The following is an 18,894-nucleotide window of genomic DNA, read 5'->3' as shown; positions in this document are numbered from 1 at the left end:
TTATTTTTAAGCAATCTCTACACCCACCATGGGGCTCAAACTCACAACCCTGAGATCAAGAGTCACACGCTCCACCTACTGAGCCAGCCAGAGTTTTTCTTTTCCTTTTTAAGATTTTATTTATTTGTCAGAGCGAGTGAGCACAAGCAGGGGAAGTGGCAGGCAGAGAGAGAGGCAGGCTCCCTGCTGAGTAGGGAGCCTGATGCGGGACTCGATCCCAGGACCCTGAGATCATGACCTAAGCTGAAGGCAGACGCTTAACTGACTGAGCCATCCAGGCCTCCCTTTCAGGAGTTTTTACTGGGGCTTCGTTATGTAGGGATGACTGATTGATTGCTTGTGGATAATCTCAGTCTCCATTTTGGTTAACCCAAAACCACCTCCCAAAGTTACAGTAGTGTTTCTGGATTGGTCAGCCCCAACCCTAAGGACTCTATGGGTATGGCCAGTTCCCTCCCTAAATCACATTTGTTAGATTATCCAGTTTGACCCAAGGTTACCAGGCAAACAACAACTCTCTTATCAGACACACACTCTGAGAGCCCAGAGATTACCTGCTACAAGTCAAGGACAAAGACCAGACCTTCTCCTTGGGCAAGGCCAAATTCTTTATACATTTGTACAATTAATTTTCTTTTTCATGGTGTCTTCCTGTGATTTCTTGAAACCACATTAAGTTTATAGGGATTCCATTATGGAAAACCGATTGTTTTAAATTTAAAACCTTGCATTTCTCTAGTTAACTCTTGAAAGACAAAAATAACGGACACTTTTGATTTAGCTGCATTTAAATTAAACTACTTTTTATCTTTTTTTTTTTTTTTTTTTTAAGAATAAAGGTTCACTTCAGTTTGAAGACAAATGGGATTTCATGCGCCCGATTGTTTTGAAGCTTTTACGCCAGGAATCTGTTACAAAACAGCAGTGGTTTGATCTGTTTTCGTAAGTAATCTATTAACTCTAACTTTTTGCTAACGTAAAGGAAATTTTGGTGATGCATTTCTATACCCAAATGGAATGCTCCCTTTAGACTGGACTGTTTACCTGTTTACAATTATTATTAGTCCAAGCCCTCTTATGAATTCAGTGATTTGCTAGGGGGACTCCATCATACACAGCTGTGGTTTATTACAGCAAAAGGATACAAAGCAAAAGCAGCAAAAAGGAAAGGCACGTTGGATAAAGTGTGGGGAAAAACAGGCGTAGGCTTCCCAGAGTACTTGTGGAATCACATAGGAGACAGTCTCTCCAGCAACAGAATTGACAACCAATGTGATACGTTGTCTACCTGAGAAGTTCTTGCAGACTCAGTAATGAGAGTTTTTACCGGGGACTAGTCACATAAATAGCCTCTGCTTGGCGTGTGCCCAAATTCCAGATTCTCAGAAAGATCAGGTGTTCAATGTAAACCACATAGTTTGTACATTTAAGGCACAGTGGGACATTCTTACCATCAGGAAAGTTTTATATCAGGGTAGGAAACTGTTGACCATTTAAAGTTAACTCATTATCAGTAGGATATGATGGGGCAAGGTAAGGCCAATCCATAGTAGTGATCTCAGTTATGTCTTTAGAGGTCCTAGATTTAGCTAGTGAAAATAAATCCCATCACCATGAAGTTTATTTTAGGAAACCAGGTGGATTTCTCCTTCACTTTCTTTCTATCTTTTTTTTTTTTTAAGATTTTATTTATTGATTTGAGAGAAAGAGCATGAGCAGGGGGAGGGGCAGAGGGACAGGGAAAAATAGGCTGAGCAGGGAGCCTGACGTGGGGCTCGATCCCAGGACCCCAGGATTATGACCCGAGCCGAAGGCAGACGCTTAACCATCTGAGCCACCCACGCGCCCTTCTCCTTCACTTTCTATATGAACCTTTTTTACATGGCCGGAGGTGTCAATTCAGGCACAGTGCAACTCTGGCCCCTAAGTTGAAGTGCACCTGAAAGCTTTCCAGGGTTAAAGCAGTGTCATGGTCATCAGAGCACATCCATGAAGAAGTATAATCTCAGAGGGCATATGTGGTACCCCAGAAACAAAAGTTTATGATTGTTAGGGTACTCCAAGAGAGACATACGTTGGTCAGGTAGTATACGGTAACAAGGCCCCCCGTTTCCCTCCTCCCAGAGGACCTTTAGCTCTAGAGTTCTCATTCCCATTCTGTTAATTCATTTCAGGCCTTGTTTTCAGATGAACTGCCTGAAGGAAATTAGTCCCAAATAGTTTTGTTTATTCGTGACCAGTGGATTTGCCTCACTAGTGTGGATGATGTTTAGAAGGGTTCTGTGTGGAAAGCGTAGGAGTTGGCTGCTCCCTGCTGTCTCCGAGCCCTGGATTTGATTTCAGAGCACCCACAGCAGCGAGGAAAGCCAGTGCTGGGAATTTGCCTTCAGGAGGACAGCAAAGCTTTGAAGAATCATTCTGAAAAACAAAAAATCATTAATGTCTTCCTCCTCTCCTTTGCCTTCTCAGGTGCTGTGTTTTGTTTTTTCTTTCTTGTAAAACCAGTGTGTCCCATTCAGTAATGATAAATTTTCAATTTTTTCCCACAATCATGTGGACTTGCAAGAGGAGCAAATGCATTTTTACAGAAAAGTATTTTTTATATCCCTTAACTAGAAAGATGTGTTTGGGTATTGGTCTGGATGAAATCCCAAATGTTTAGAAAATTTTAAGGTAGGTTTATGTCACCTCCCGTGCCTTTGTCCCGATCATTTATGTAGTGAGCAGCCTAGAAAAGATCCACTCCTTTCTGGAGACAGCTGTGTTTAACAACCAGGTTGTTTTATTAAGGTGTATGCACAAGGATGGTGAGGTGAAGGTGAGGGAAGTAGAGCCAGGTTGTTATTAATCCATTGTTGAAAACTGAACATGAGTCAGTAACAGTGAGACCTCGCGGAGAGGGCGTCAGGAGTCCAGTCTGTGAGGGGTGGGCCCCTGCCCTCCCATTGGCAGCTTTCGGCAGTCACCGCAAGTTAGGGGGCAGTTAGTGTCTGTATCAGATAAATAGACCAGTCAGCTGCTTGACTTCAGATGGCGCCATCAAAGAATAAGCCCTTCTCTGTCGGCATCTGGGAGTGATTCAGGTGGTCCAGGCAGAATCCAGGATGTTTTCAATTTACAGCTCTGCAAAGGTATCTGAAATCTGCAGCAGTCCTCATGTCAAAGTCCTGTTCACTGAGCATGTGCTTGCTTTAGTTCAGCATGGCTTATGTTGAGCTTGAAACAGCCAGTAACAGACAGTATCAAGTTTCAGCTCAGAATCAGATCCGGGCAATTAAGATCTGTGAATTCAGGATTCTAAACAAGAGCAACTTTTCTTCTGCAGCCGCAAAGCCAAGATGGCGACACACAGACAGTCGTGTTCCAAGTCCAAATGACAAGCAGGACTTTGCTAAGTAAGGCCTTTTTATCTTACCAGTCTAAGAGTCCAAATTGACTTGCTCAGAAACATGCACATCAGGCTGGAAAATCATCAGCCTCTAAGGGTCAGACATCTGATTTCACAGGAGCTCAGTGGCCACTAAAAACTGCTTTTTAGAACTCCCAAAAGTGTATTTCTATCTGAAGATTTCCTTTGTTTTTATGTTGTCTCTCTTTTCTCAGACGTACCAATAGGTAAAAATAATAGTAAATACAGCTTTTTCCGTTCAAACACGTTAAGTTCCAATCCCTTCACCAGCAGCTTAAGGCAAGGAAGTTGTGTCCACTAACTTTTTCGGGGATGGCCTTTCCTGATAGGTGCAATCCCTGTAGTATTTATGAAAGTGCAAGCATATAACATTTTACATCTTTCTTGATCATACATCCAGATGCCATAGCCACAAAATACAAAGCCATCTTTTAAACCTCCCCTTTCTTCCCATTATACACTTATTCAGACCCCTAGCAGCATTGACATTAATGTTAGAGTTGCTGGGAGAACCTGGCTGGAATGCAAGGGGCCTGGAGGGATTGCTTCAGCAGCAGCCGTTGGGCTGAAGAAACAGCTCGAGTGGTTTCCTCTCCCTGCAAGCACCTCACCCCCAGCATTTTCTCCCCTGGTTTATCTAAATCTTTCTCCCACCCCAGGATCTGACTTAAATATTATTTCCTCATGGCTTGGGGTGGTGGGGGGGAGAATAATGCCAACATTTGACATTTTTGGTTCACCCAAAGCTTAACTTTGGGCCTTTTCTCTTCCCATTTGGAGGCAAGAACAAAACCAAAGGTGTTAGCCAAGGTCACTCGAGTTGGCATGGCTGAAAGCAGCCAGGGGATTGAGCGAGCTAACTCTCCAGGGGCTAGAGCTATTGTTTTCAGCTTTCCTAGGTAACCCTTCTCTCTTAAAACATATGCAACTCAGCTGCTGTTTCATACCATGGATGACTTTATAGCCACCCAAACAGCAGAGGTTCATCGTCCAATCACTTCATCCTTACTTTTATCAGACATTGCTCTCACCATGTTTCAGAGAGTCCCAGCTGGTCTAGTGAATCCCACTTCTGACACCAATTGTGTCAGCAGTCTAATGACCACCTCGAGGTTCAGTGATTGCTAGGAATACTCATAGGACTCAGATATGGTCGTATTCATGGCTATGATTTATTACAGTAAAATGCAACAAAGGTGTGGGTGGCAAATCCAGGGGAAACCAGGTGCATATTTCCAAGCATCCTCTCCCATTGGAGTCACACGGGAGACTCCAGCAGCTGATTGCGACAGCACACGTGGAAGTCTGTCTGCAGGGAAGCTCATTAAAGACAGTGTCCAGGGATTTAACTCGGGGCTGTCACATAGGTAGCCTCTGCCTGACATGAACTGAAGTCCCAGACTCCTAGATGAAAAGCAGGTATTCAACATAAATCAGATTGTTTACCTAAACATTTAGGCACAATGAGTGATTCTCATCAGGAAACAGAACCTTCACAAAGTCCAAGTTCCCAGATACCAGCCAAGGGCCGGCCTTGCAGGCACATCTTCCTAAGGATAGTGGTCTCAGACCTGCTCTAACTTTTCTGTGTATGCTCTAGTGGAATACTGTATCGGGAGTTGTAGATGTGTGACTGAATAATCCGTACACATTAAGCTGTTCTCGTTTTTTCTCTTTATCACATAAGAAAATCTAATTTCCCTAATGTAGAACTTGTTGCATAATATTAACTTATATGCATGATTCTGCCTTTTGAAAAATCAAAATTCAGTAAACAACTAAGCCCTTTTAGAAATACATAGCATTCATGTATACTTATATTTTTCTTAAATTATTTGATTAAACTATTTTATGAATAATATGTTGAATGTGGTGAGGTTTTTTTTGTTTTGTTTCTGTCAATTTGTGTTGATTATATCATTTATCATCTAGAATGATGCTTGTTTTCTGTGCACTTCTGACTGGGAGAAGGGTAATGTGATGGTGTTCCCTGCTTAAAGTGCATTTCTAAGCAGAAATAGTCAGTACCTTTGTACTTGCTCTAGTTAGTGGTCTCATCACATCATTTTTAAAAATCCTTGATCTCCTTGGAGTTACCCAAGGTAACTTAATATGTAGTCCTTTTAGGTTAAAGGATTCTTGTATATCTTAACATGTTATCACCAAAATTGCAAGACCTACATTAATTAAAACCTTTCAAATTTTAGGGCTGCTTGGGTGGCTCAGTCATTTGAGTGTCCAGCTCTTCGTTTTGGCTCAGGTCATGGTCTTGTGGTTGTGGGATTGAGCCCCGCATTGGGCTCTGTGCTCAGCGGGGAGTCTGCTTCCCCTGTCCCTCTCCCTTTGCCCCCCCACCCCGCTCTCTCTCTCTCAAATAAATAAATCTTTTAAAAATAATATTGTAAAAAAAAAACCTTTCAAATTTTAGCCTGCTTGATCACATAAATTAATAACATTCAGATTGCTTTTATCTTTCTAAATTTGAGGTACTAAAATATTGTTATTAAACTCCATTGACTATTTGCTCCTTTTTTTTCTCGTATATCATTGATTCTCAGTAAGAGTGCTTTTGGCATTTTAGGTGGTTATAAAAGATTGTCTGGCATATTGTGGGATGTTTATCACCTCTGGCCTTCACCCTCAGACTCTAGTAGTGGACATTCCCTGTGCGCCACCACCCCTCATTAGTGAAACAAACAAACAAAAAGCTCTGGTACTTTTCCAAATGAGCTTCTGTGGGGATGGTATGTTCCTCAGTTGAGAACTACTGCTCTTGACACTTATTTGGTTTGACCCTGGTTAATGAAATTGAAGCCAGAATTAAATCATAAATTATTTTCAACTTGTGAGACCTTATTTTTATTTTCATTTTATTTATGTATGTATTTATTTTAAGTAGTCCCCACACCCAGGGTGGAGCCCACCATGTGGCTTGAACTCACGACCCTGTGATCAAGACCTGAGCTGAGATCAAGAGTTGGGCATTTAACTGACTGAGCCACCCAGGCACCCCAAGATCTTATTTTTAAGAAAATTTATCGGGGTGCCTGGGTGGCTCAGTCGTTAAGTGCCTGCCTTCGGCTCAGGTCATGATCCCAGGGTCCTGGGATCGAGCCCTGCGTCAGGCTTCCTGCTCAGCGGGAAGCCTGCTTCTCCCTCTCCCCCTGCTTGTGTTCCCTCTCTCGCTGTGTCTCTCTCTGTCAAATAAATAAATAAAAAATCTTAAAAAAAAAAAATTTATCTTCACTATAAATTTTTTTTAAGATTTTATTTATCTGAGAGAGAGAGAGATTGTGTGCACGAGTAGGGGGAGGGGCAGAGGGACAAGCAGACTCCCTGCTGAGCCAGGAGCCTGATGCGGGGCTCGATCCCATGACCCAGAGATCATGACCTGAGCCAAAGGCAGACGTTTAACTGACTGAGCCACCCAGGTGCCCCTTTACTATAAATTATCTTAAAAGATATTTTTCTTGTGGGTGCCTGGGTGGTGCACTCGGTTGAGCGTCCGACTCTTGGTGGCTCAGGTCATGATCTCAGAGTCCTGGCATGGAGCCCTTGTCAGGCTCAAAAGCAATCCAGATTATTCTCCTGAGTCGAACTTCCAGACTCAAAGGGCCTGTTGTTTCTTCTATAAGTCTGTCTCGTAACTTCTGTAAGTTCTCCATATTCAGAATGATAAAAATATGTTGTTCATAGCTTCACACCAAAAATCTGAAAGCTACCATCAGCTTCCTGTTTTCTTACTCCCTCATATTCAATTGATGGCTAGGTTTCATAGATTTTTATTAAATGTCTCTTGAATTGACCTTCCCATCCCAGCTTCTTCCCCCACCATCTCATCTGAACGATTACAATGGTCTTCTGCCTCCCTGTCTTTGTTGTGTCTCCATGTGTCAGTTGTCCATTGCTGCATAACAGATTACTCTCAAGGTTAGCAGCTTGAAACACTGCACACTTACCCTGTCACCGTTTGAGGGTCAAGAAGCTGGTAGCAGCCTGATCGGGCGGTCTGACTCGGGGTCTCTCGTGAGCTGGCAGTGAAGCTCAGCAGCGGAGGTGGGCCTAGACTCAGGCGCTGAGTGATCTTTCAGGTTACTCACAGGATTGATGGCAGGCGTCAGTTCTTCCCTAGCTGCTCAGTTCCTCACCACGTGGGCCCCTCCGCAGAGCAGTTTACATGTGGCAGCTTGCTTTCCCCGGAGTGAGAGAGGGTACTCCCAAGACAGAGCTTGTGGTGTTTCTGCCATAGTTTTGGAAGTGACAAACCACCACACGTGTCATGTGCTATTACACAGACTGACGCTTGTACACTGTAGGAGGAAACGGTACCCGGGTATGAAAACCAGGAGAGCGGGATCATCGAGGGCCGTCTTAGAGGCTGTACCTCAGAGTTAGAGGAAATCGATGATGCAGGTTTAGGAAGAACTCTTTAAAAACTCCAGTTTATGTCATAGAAGAAGAAGATGATAGAACTTAAATTGAAAATGAAAGTCAAGATAAAGAAGAGATCTTTGAAATAAAATAAAGAGCTAAAACATAAAAGAAGACCAAATCAGTGATTTGAAAAATAAAAGCAGAGATCTCCCTGGATGTAGAGCAAAAACAAAGTATGGAAGATAAAATAGAAATGAAGAGATACGGAAGGTAGATCTAGAGTTGGGTAGATTTGTACCAGAAGGAGAGAACAGAAATCGTAGAGGAGAGGGTATAGTCCAAAAATACAAGGTGGAAACTCCCCAGGTGGAAACTCTTGTCCCTTCCCACCTATCCCTACGAGTCTTAATACTGAAAGTGCTAGCAAACATGCTGAGATATATCTTTAAGGAGTTTCAAAATTCCAAGGATAAATAAAATATCCTAGTTTTCTTGCAGTGAGGAAAAACCATTAACTCTCAAACAAATCAGACTGTCCCCAACACTTTTCATTGGCCAGATTGGATGTAGGAGGTTGATGAAACATTTTCTTTAAATATTTGAAGGGAAATTATTCCAAACCTAGTATTCTCTAGTCAAGTTTGTATTCAAGTTTAAGACAAGATAAGCATATTTTCAGACAGATAAGGATTTAGAGGATTTAAGGATCCTGCAGAAATAGGTACCCTTTCTTCTGTTACCAACATTGGTCATTAAGAAATTGAGCTTTATTAAACTAGACAGAAGGAGGTGCTCCTAAACTAGGAATCTTGATGTTAGGATGACCATAAATAGAAAATGGCAGACATGATCCATCCAAAATGATAAGAAAGTGGAAGCCAAAACATTTTAGCTCTAAAAATTGTTCCACAGAAACCAGCTAGGAAGCAGAACACGAACGCAGTGCTCCAAACTGAGTTCGGTATCCTCATACAACCATTTAGGGTAATTTAAGAAATCTTGAATCAAAAATTCAAAAACTGAGTAGAGAAATCAACAAAAGTAGGAGGAAATAAAATGAAAATTGAACTCAGAAAACAAATAGAAAAAGTCAAAATCATATCAGAAATTGATAATCTCAGTAGATGAAAAAACATGAAATGTTTCTTAAAAAATTAGAAAAATAAAAAATTATTCTTTAATCTGATAAAGGTCATCTGCAAGTATTCTAGCAGTAGACATCATCCCAATAGTGATACATTGGAAACCTTCTATTTAAAATTGGGACTAAGACAAATTGTCTATTTGCACACTGCATTTCCTTTTCCTCTAGATTTTGAAATTTGTTCCATGGCATGATAAGTAGTATATTTATATTGTACATGTGGGTATATCTCGTATTTCATCCCTAATCCTACATATTTTTCTTTAATCTGGTCTTTAAGGAGTTGATCCATTTTATTGGTCTTCTCATGTAACCAAATTTTAAAAATTACTTTAATAGGGTACATCGTATCAAAACTTGTTCGATCCACCTAAGCAGAGTTTAGGTGCTAAGGAATTTATAGCCTTTAATGCATATGTTAGGAAAAAGAGGTTGGAAGTCAGTGATCTGTGCGCTCATTTCAAGAAATGAGGACAAAGTCTAGCACATTAAAACTAAGGAAAGGGGCGCCTGGGTAGCTCAGTCGTTAAGCATCTGCCTTTAGCTCGAGTCATGATCCCAGGGTCCTGGGATCAAGTCCTGCATCGGGCTCCCTGCTTGGCGGGAAACCTGCTTCTCCCTCTCCCACTCCCCCTGCTTGTGTTCCTTCTCTCGCTGTCTCTTGTCTCTCTCTGTTAAATAAATAAATAAAATCTTCAAAAAAAAAAAAAACTAAGGAAAGTATAAGGAAGGAAAGACAAAAGCCAAAATTTATGAAATACAAAATAATTGTGCAATAGAGAAAAGGAAAAGGCAAAAATTAGTTCTTTGGGAAGAATAATATTCAATTTATTTTCATTATCAGATCCATAATTTGCTTTTTTTTTTTTTTTAAGTGGGCTCCATGCTGGGTATGGAGCCCATTGCAGGGCTTGAACTCACAACCCTGAGATCAAGACCTGAGCTGAGATCAAGAATTGGACACTTAACTGACTTAGCCACCCAGGCGCCTCCATGATTTGTTTCTTTATTAATGTCTTCTTTCTGGTTACTTTGGATTATTTTTATTTTATTTTATTTTTTTTAAGATGAATTCTTAGTTCTTTTATCTTTTTGTTTCAAATGAAAGCATTCAAGCCTATACTTTTTTTTTCTTAATACTGCTTTTATTGTTACCATAGGTTTTACAGTATGAAATGTTTTCCTTTTTATTGCTCTCTCGGTTGTTAGTAAATTTTTTAAAATAATCCATGCATTATCCAGGGACTTACTTTCTAATAATGATGTCTTTTTTGATCACTTACTTACTTACAGATTATGATCAGAGAAATAGCCTATAAAAATATCTTTAAAAAATTTATATGGGTGCATATGCTCTTAGGGAAAAAAATTCTTTTTTTTCTTTTTTAAAGATTTCATTTTTAAGTGATCTCTGTACCCAGTGTGGGGCTTGAACTCACAACCCTGAGAGTAAGAGTTGCATGCTCCACCCACTGAGCAAGCTAGGCGCCCCGAAAAAATTATCTTTTTGATGGTTGTAATGAGAATCTCTAATAAATCTTATTTATTGATTGTATTTTTAAATTCCTCTTTGTCCTTAATTTTTTTTTTGGTCTAGATTTTCAAATGTTAAGAGATCTTGGGATAGACACTGATGACTAGCTAAGCCACACCCATTCCTGGTTTTATGTGCCTTGTGTACTTTTCATGCGGCTGCATATTGTAATATTCACTTCTTCAGGTTCCCTTGCTGTTTGGGTCACCATGTGACGCAGTTCCAGCAAATAGGTTTACAGGAAGGCTTCTGAGAAAGGTTTTGCTTTTCAGATGAATTAAACTAATGTACCTAGCGCAGTCCTCCTTTTCCACCTTTAAACCCTCACAGGGATAAGAGGTGCTAAAGGGGCACAGTGGAGAGAGAAAGATGCTTTTCTCAGTCTCTGACCAGACACCAGCAGCTGTCTACCTCTAGACTTCTGTCTGCGTTATTTACGAAAAATGATGTAATAATCGGAGCCACTGTTAATTGAATTTAATGTTTTAGCTAAATGCAGGATGTTTTAAGTATTCCGTTCTATTTGTATCAAGTTCTTTCATTCCTAATCATTCTGTTATATTTTGATACGTATATATATATTTGATATGCATATGTATCAAAAGTAACACAAAAATAATGTAAATAGTTGGATATATCTTCATAAATAATGCTTTTTATCATTACACAATATTTCTTTTCTCTAGTTCTTTTAACCTTAAATTCCTCTTTGGATAATACTAATATTGCCACCCTGCTCTATTTGGTTTGTGTTTGCCTGGTATCTCTTAAGACACACTGTCTTTTTTTTTTTTTCCTTAAAAATTTTTTTTTGGTAAATTGTACATTACATAAAATGTACCACTTGAACCAATTCAGTGGTATTTTACAATTCATTGGCACTGAGTACATTCACAATGTTGTGCCAACATCAACATTATCCGTCTTTTAGAACGTCTTCATCATCCCACACAGAAGATCAGAGCTCTTTGCCTCTCTGAATTTGCCTATTCCAAGTTCCTTGTATAAGGGAAATCATAACACTGTTTGTCCTTTTGAAGGACATACTGTCTTCTAATGGGATAATTTACTGAGTTCCTATGTAATGTTACAACTGATATTCTTGTTTTATTGCTTCTCTAAATTTATCAGTAGCTAATCTTGTTTCTTCATTTTTTGTTTATTTTTGTTAATTTGAAAGTTCACTTCCATTAGTGGTTACATTCCTATTTCTCACTCTCCATCGGAAGCATATAGTGTTACTATTAATCAAAAGCAAAATACCTGTTTTTTATACCGGGGTCACACTTTCTCTTTTACTTTCTTTGTACCCAAGGAAGGTGAAACCTTTGGACTACTTCTTACCTCTTGCCCTTCTCTCTATTGCCTTAAAACCTTTGAAAAACCTTTACTTTGTCCCTTTCCCACCCACCCCCCTTCCTGATTTTTCTATATAGTTAAGTAGTTAAAATGAATTTTGCTTACAACATGTCACTTTTTTAAAAGCACTTTGGTTGGGGCGCCTGGGTGGCTCAGTCGGTTAAGCGTCTGCCTTAGGCTCAGGTCATGATCTCGGGGTCCTGGGATCGAGCCCTACGTCAGGCTCCCTGCTCAGCATGAGCCTGCTTTTCCCTCTGCCCTTCCCCCTGCTTGTGCTTGCTTGCTCGCTCTGTCTAGTGCTCTCTTTCTTTCTCAAATAAAATCTTTAAAAAAAAAACTAAATAAAAGCACTTTGGTTATATATTCCAAGAGAATGTATTCTTTTTTTTTTTTTTAAACATTTTATTTATTTATTTTGACAGCGAGCGAGTGAGAGGGAACACAAGCAGGGGGAGTGGGAGAGGGAGAGTACACAATTTTGTACTCATACTGCTACTTTATAAAATACCCTTTCTCTACCCACCTCACACCTTTGCCTGGCAAACTCCTACTTGTTCTTTGAGATTAAGCTCAGGAAACCAACTCGTTCAGGGAGCCTTCCTGAGCCACCCACACGCCCTTTAGATAAAATTTCTGTGAAGTTCAGAAATACTCGTAGTCTGTTGTAAAACTTGAAAAATAATAACAGATTCAGTCTTGGTTACTTCTGGGGAGGGTGGAAGAGGGTAGGATTAGGGAGAGGAACATAGAGGTATTACCATAGGGTATTTATTAACCCACTAATATATGGTATTACCATAATCCATTCCTCAGGTATATTATTATAAAATTTTTCAAAATGCGTGTTAAGATTGACCAGGAGACTTGATGAGGTCTTTTGTGTGTTGATGAGTAGTATTGTGTTTTGAATAAGAATGGGTGTATTGAGGGCGTTCTTTCCTGATGTAGCAACACTTAGGAGTACCTGGAGTTTGAGAAAAGGGGGCTGGAGAAGATGTGCTAAATCATTCACAAGTTTAACTTTTTGGGTGAGTCCCGCATTCTTCACCACACCGTTCCCTCTTGCCTTATGAGAGCCAAGCCACATTTTAGCCCTTCTGACATGTATACCCAGCAATAACTTTGAGTATGGCATGGATTATCAGTGTAGTCCTATTTCAAGGTGGCATTGGACTCGTCTGATGATTGAATTTTGCCCCCAAACTTCCAAAAGCATTAGCAGACTTTCTGAGAACTGCCTAAGGCTCTTTGTACCCTACCGTCCTTTCTCTTCTTCCCAACAAGGATCAGACTGGTTTTGTGGGCTTCCCGTAGCAAACTTCCCGTTTTCCCTCACCTCCATTTCCCTCCATAAATCTCTTGCATGTCTAATCCCCTCTGCTTCTGGGAAGACCTACACTCACCCGAGTCACTCTGCCTGGCACGTGGTGAGCAGTCAATTCCTGTTTTTGTTAAAGTAAACGAAGTGAGAGGTGATGGTGATGTGACTGGTAGTCGTAATGGATGCACATGTCCAAACTGGAGAGCCGTTTAGGGGCTGGATACAGTAGCACTGTGAGTGAATGTAGTATGGGGCTAACGAAGGGTTAGTTTGTCACATTTCTTGCTTACCACTCCCCACTTCACATTGATTTGCTTATATTCACTGCCAGCACCACAGCGACCCACAATTTTGTACTCACACTGCTACTTCTTCGTAAAATATCCTTTGCCTACCCCCTCACACCTTTGCCTGGCAAAATCCTACTTGTTCTTTGAGATTAAGCTCAGGAAACCAACTCTTTCAGGGAGCCTTCCTTTCCCTCGCTACCTCTCAGCTTCTCCCTTTGGCTCTCACCCTCTTCTGGGTTCCTGAACCATCTTGTGTTTATATGCACAGTAGTCGTACACATACTGAATTATATCAGCCTATTTTGTATCAGTTTCTTCTTTTAGCCTCTGGATTCCTTTAGTTATGAGGTGAGATTGCAGAGGGGTCAGTTACCCATTTCACAGTTTATGCAAAGATCAGTGGGAAACCATTGGAGGTTTTACATATGGAGCTAATATGATGTGATTTGTTTCAGAGACTCACTTTGGCTACTGTTTGTGGAATGGTTGGTTTGGAGAAGTGCAGGAGTAAGTTTGGGGAAATGGTTTTGTGTGTCTTCTGGAGCCCACCTGCCTGGGTCCACTGTACACTAGCCCTGTGGTCCTGGGTCCACCGTATACTAGCTTTGTAATCTTAGAGATGTTTCTTAACCTTTGTTTACCTCAGTCTCTCCATCTGTAAAATGGTGATAAAAATAGTACTACCTTGGGGCACCTGGGTGGCTCAGTCATTGGGCGTCTGCCTCTGGCTCAGGTCACGGTCCCGGGGTGCTGGGGTCAAGCCCCGCATCGGGCTCCCTGCTCCGCGGGAAGCCTGCTTCTCCCTCTCCCACTCCCCCTGCTGGTGTTCCCTCTCTCGCTGTGTCTCTCTCTGTCAAATAAATAAATAAAATCTTTAAAAAAAGGGGGGGGGGCACCTGGGTGGCTCAGTCATTGGGCGTCTGCCTCCGGCTCAGGTCACGGTCCCGGGGTGCTGGGGTCGAGCCCCGCATCGGGCTCCCTGCTCCGCGGGAAGCCTGCTTCTCCCTCTCCCACTCCCCCTGCTGGTGTTCCCTCTCTCGCTGTCTCTCTCTCTCTGTCAAATAAATAAATAAAATCTTTAAAAAAAAAAAAAGTACTACCTTCAGAGTTGCGGTGAAGGTTAAATGAATTAAAACAGCTTAGAATAGTAATTGGTGCATAGTAAGCAATCACATGTTACGGATTATGTTGTTATTCAGCAAATATTTATGTGTTCGCTGCATACTAGGCAGTGAGCTAGATACCACTCTTAAGCTGAAAGCTAAATTTAACAGGTGACAAAAGCAAGTTCAAATTAATAATATACAGACAGAACATTGAGTTACAATGATTGGTGTCCCTGAGAATCTGGATATAAAACAAACTATTTGGCCGTTGTTATAATGTTACAATTCTGGAGATCTCGTATTTTGATTCCTTTGACATTTTTTATAGCAGGGGCCCCATTAGGTACTACATGAGTCACTGGGGAACATTTTTTGAATAAAAGAATCCTCGATAATAAGACTCTATCCTTTTGTTAGGAGTTTACCTACTCTGTAACTTGGTAATTGAGAAATTAATTTTTGAACATGTTGTATTACTATTAAATAAATATACTGTCAGCTTTATAAGTTCAGAGTTTTTGTATACCAGTTTAGGAGAGCTTTTGTTTTTGTTTTGTTTTAGTTAAACAAAGGAGATACAGTGGTAATTCATGTGTAAATATAATGAATATATGGGGGAAGCTAAGAGACTTGCTGGTATTTAAATGACTAATTTTTTTAAAGAGATAGAATAGTTTACATATATTGTGGTAAAGAATTAAAATAATTTATACTTTACATGAAAAAAATTGATAGTGGTTAACCATGGGGTGTGGGATTTAAAGATGGGAACATGCTTTTATAATTAAAGATAAACAGTAAATAGCAGAGATTTAAGGAGGAAAACAATGACAAAGTAAAATAAAAGTAGAACCAAGTATGTGTGTATGGTAGATAACTTACAAAGAATTTGTGGTTCTTATGAATGGTTTCATCCACCCTCAGCTGGGTGTAGCATGGTCCATGGAAACTGTATTCACACAGAACTTGATGTGAGTTTTGTCTTTGTTCTTGTTCTAGTGTTCATGTTTGTTTACCTGCTTTATTTTTACAGGGATGTGCATGCAGTCTGTCTCTGGGATGATAAAGGTCCAGCAAAAATTCATCAGGCTTTAAAAGAAGATATTCTTGAGTTTATCAAGCAAGCACAGGCAGTAAGTTCTGCATCTTTAGATTAAGTTTATTTTAAGATTTAGAAAATATTGTATTTTCTGATGTAGGACTCCCAGAAATAATTTTAAAATATCACATTGACTTTTGACATTTGCTGATTAAAGTTTTTTAAAATTTATTTATTTAATCAATCTCTACAGACCCAGCATGGGACTGTAGCTCACAACCCCGAGATCAAGAGCTACAAGCTCTACTGACTGAACCAGCCAGGCGCCCCATGTTCACTAAATTTTTTAATGAGCTGATTGTTATTGGTTGTTTATTCCCCCTTAGTGACATTTTTGTCAAGACAGTACATCATTATCCTCAGTTAAAAGTGCTGTTTCTATATATATTCTTTTTCTATATATGATCTTCAATATCTTAAGTACCTGATTGTTATATATTTAATTGAAGTCAAGTACCTGATTGTTACATATTTAATTCTGCTAATAGCCAACACCATGATGTTAAAAGATTCATGTCATATGGGGCATTACTTACAAAATGAAATGTTTTGATATCACCATTAATTCTGTCATCTTGAAAAATGATTTTTTAAAAAAGATTTTATTTATTTATTAGAGAGGGAAAAAGGGGGGAGAGAGAGGATCTCAAGCAGACTCTGTGCTGAGTGCAGAGCCCGACACAGGGCTCAATCTCAAGACCCTGAGATCACGAGTCAAGGTGAAACCAAGAGTCAGATGTTCAAAAAACTGAGCCACCCAGGCGCCCCCTGATAAATAATTTTTTAAAAAGTATTACAGTTTTGGGGCACCTGGGTGGCTCAGTCGGTTAAGCGTTTGCCTTTGGCTCAGGTCATGATCCCAGGGTCTTGGGATGGAGGCCCACTTCAGGCTCCCCGCTCAGTGGGAAGTCTGTCCCTCTGCCCTCCCCCCCTCTCATGCTCTCTTGCATGCGCTATCAAATAAATGAAAAATTTAAAAAAAAATAGTTTTATAGAAAATTCTCTTTTAATGAATATAAATTATATTTTCAGACTTTGCTTAGAAAAATAAATACTTTTTTATCACAATTGAATCAAAAGTATACTTTTCCAGAACTCATTTAGAAATAATGCATTGGGAAGCATATCATCTTACCTGTTTATGACTTTCAGTGATAATATAAATTATGTTTATTTCAAATTGATAGAGCTTTAGTCTTCAGTTTCTGGAAATGGGCTCCTAAACAGTCATCTTAGATATCATTAACAAATGTTAAAAAATATACTTCACACTACAAAACAAAAATACGTGTTTCATTGTAACATGACCCATTGAAATCTGGAATGTAGACTTTAGTAAGACCCTGAGGATGAGGTTTAGTGTCACTAATTCAGAGTGTTTAAATGATAGGAATAGTAATGCCAGACATGGCTATATGATTTCTCAACTTCTTTTTTTTTTAAGATTTTATTTATTTGACGAGCAAGAGCATAAGTTGGGGGCAGGTAGAGGGAGAGAGGGAGAAGCAGGCTCCCCGCTGAGCAAGGAGCTTGACACAGGGCTTGATCCCAAGACCCCAGGATCATGATTTGAACCTAGGGCAGACGTTTGACTGAGTCACCCATTCACCCCCGATTTCTAAACTTTTTTTTTTTTTTTAAAGATTTTATTTATTTATTTGAGACAGAGAGAGCACATGAGAGGGGGGAGGGTCAGAGGTAGAAGCAGGCTCCCTGCAGAGCAGGGAGCCCGATGCGGGACTCGATCCAGGGACTCCAGGATCATGACCTGAGCCGAAGGCAGTCGCTTAACCAACTGAGCCACCCAGGCGCCCCCGATTTCTAAACTTTTAAGAAGATTTAGCTTTGTGAGTTATTTTACTAGTCAGTTATTAGACTAATTGAGCTTATTTAGTTAGGAGGATCAGATCTCTTAAACAGGACAGATTGTTTCCATATGCATTAAAATGTTTATAGTATTATTTGAAATGACAAAATGGGAAGTAAAAAGTAAATGTACAATGCTTGGCAAGTTATTAGGGTATTTAATTTTGGTACCTGGGTGGTTCATTCGTTAAGCGTCTGCCTTCAGCTCGGGTCATGATCCCAGTGTCCTGGGATTGAGCCCCGCATCGGGCTCCCTGCTCAGCGGGAAGCCTGCTTCTCCCTCTCCCCCTGCTTGTGTTCCCTCTCTCGCTGTGTCTCTCTCTCTCAAATAAATAAATAAAACCTTTAAAAAAAAAACCAACATAAGTATTTTTTTTGCTCATTAATTCTGTATAGCAATTTGGGCTAGGCTCACCTGATTTCTTCTAAGCTTATTAATGTGCCAGCAGGTAGCTGGTGGCTTTGCCGGGACTGGATGATCCAAGAGAGCTTTTCTCACATACTTGGTATTTGGTGCTGGCTTTCACCTGGGCCTTTCTCCCTCAGGTGGTTTCCCATTCTGGGGGAACCCAGCTTTTGAGGTGATAGTGGAATCTTCAAGATTTCCTCAGATCTTGGTTCAGAAGTCTCACGGTGTCACATCTGCATTCTGCTGGTCAAAACAATCACAGGACCAGCCCAAACCAGTGGTGGAGAAATAGACCCCGCCATCTTTTAAAAAATTGAGATTTAATTTACATACCAGAAAATTTACCCTCTTCAAGTATAAGGTTTAGTGGGTTTTAGTATATTCATAAAGTTGTGCAACCATCATCCACTCATTCTAGAACATTTTCATCACCCTAAAAAGAAACTGTGTACCCATTAGCAGTTAATCCCCTATGACCCACTCACTCCCCACAAACCCTGGTGACCACTCATCTTCTTTGTTTCCATGCATTTGTTTGTTGTGTGCATTTCCTATAAATGGGATCATGCAATATGTGACCTTTTATGACTGGCTTCTTTCATTGACGATAATGTTTTCAAGGTTCAACTACATTGTAGTATTTATCCGTATTGCATTTCATTTTATGGCTGAATAATATTCCATAGTATGGCTGTACAACATTTTTTTTTTAATCTATTCATCATCGGTGGACATTTGGGTTGTTACTACTTTTTGTCTGTTTTGAGTAATGCTGCTAGGAACATTTGTGTGTAAGTTTTTTTTTTTAATTGAGGTGTAATTGACATATAATATTAGTTTTAGGTGAACAACATAATGATTTGATATTTGTATATATTATGAAATGATCACCACAGTAAGTCTAGTTAACATCCATCACCACACATAGTTACAGAATTTTTTTTCTTGTGATGAGAACTTTTAAAATCTCTTATCAACTTTCT

The 18,894-nt window shown here is 40.0% G+C and overlaps 1 protein-coding gene and 1 long non-coding RNA gene across 3 annotated transcripts in view; both read left to right on the top strand.

The window, feature by feature from the left end:
• Positions 1 to 18,894, top strand: part of CUL5 (cullin 5) — an 88,780-nt gene that overhangs the window by 18,439 nt on the left and 51,447 nt on the right. Inside the window, exons 2-3 of one of the 2 annotated variants that reach the window (XM_081799550.1) lie at positions 833 to 942; positions 15,571 to 15,670. In XM_081799550.1, coding sequence (XP_081655676.1) covers positions 833 to 942; positions 15,571 to 15,670 — 210 coding nt within the window. The remainder of the gene's footprint in view (positions 1 to 832; positions 943 to 15,570; positions 15,671 to 18,894) is intronic. The other variant, XM_081799551.1, reaches the window with a different exon arrangement.
• On the top strand, positions 950 to 5,777 carry LOC145716334 (uncharacterized). The gene is made up of 2 exons (XR_014138954.1): positions 950 to 2,673; positions 3,326 to 5,777. It is a non-coding gene; the product is annotated as an uncharacterized LOC145716334 (long non-coding RNA).

This window comes from Leptonychotes weddellii, chromosome 11 (genome assembly GCF_054177405.1).
Source record: "Leptonychotes weddellii isolate Sample4059 chromosome 11, ASM5417740v2, whole genome shotgun sequence".
NCBI lineage: Eukaryota > Metazoa > Chordata > Mammalia > Carnivora > Phocidae > Leptonychotes > Leptonychotes weddellii.
Note: the sequence above shows the minus strand (reverse complement) of the source record. Positions and strands in the feature narration are given on the sequence as shown.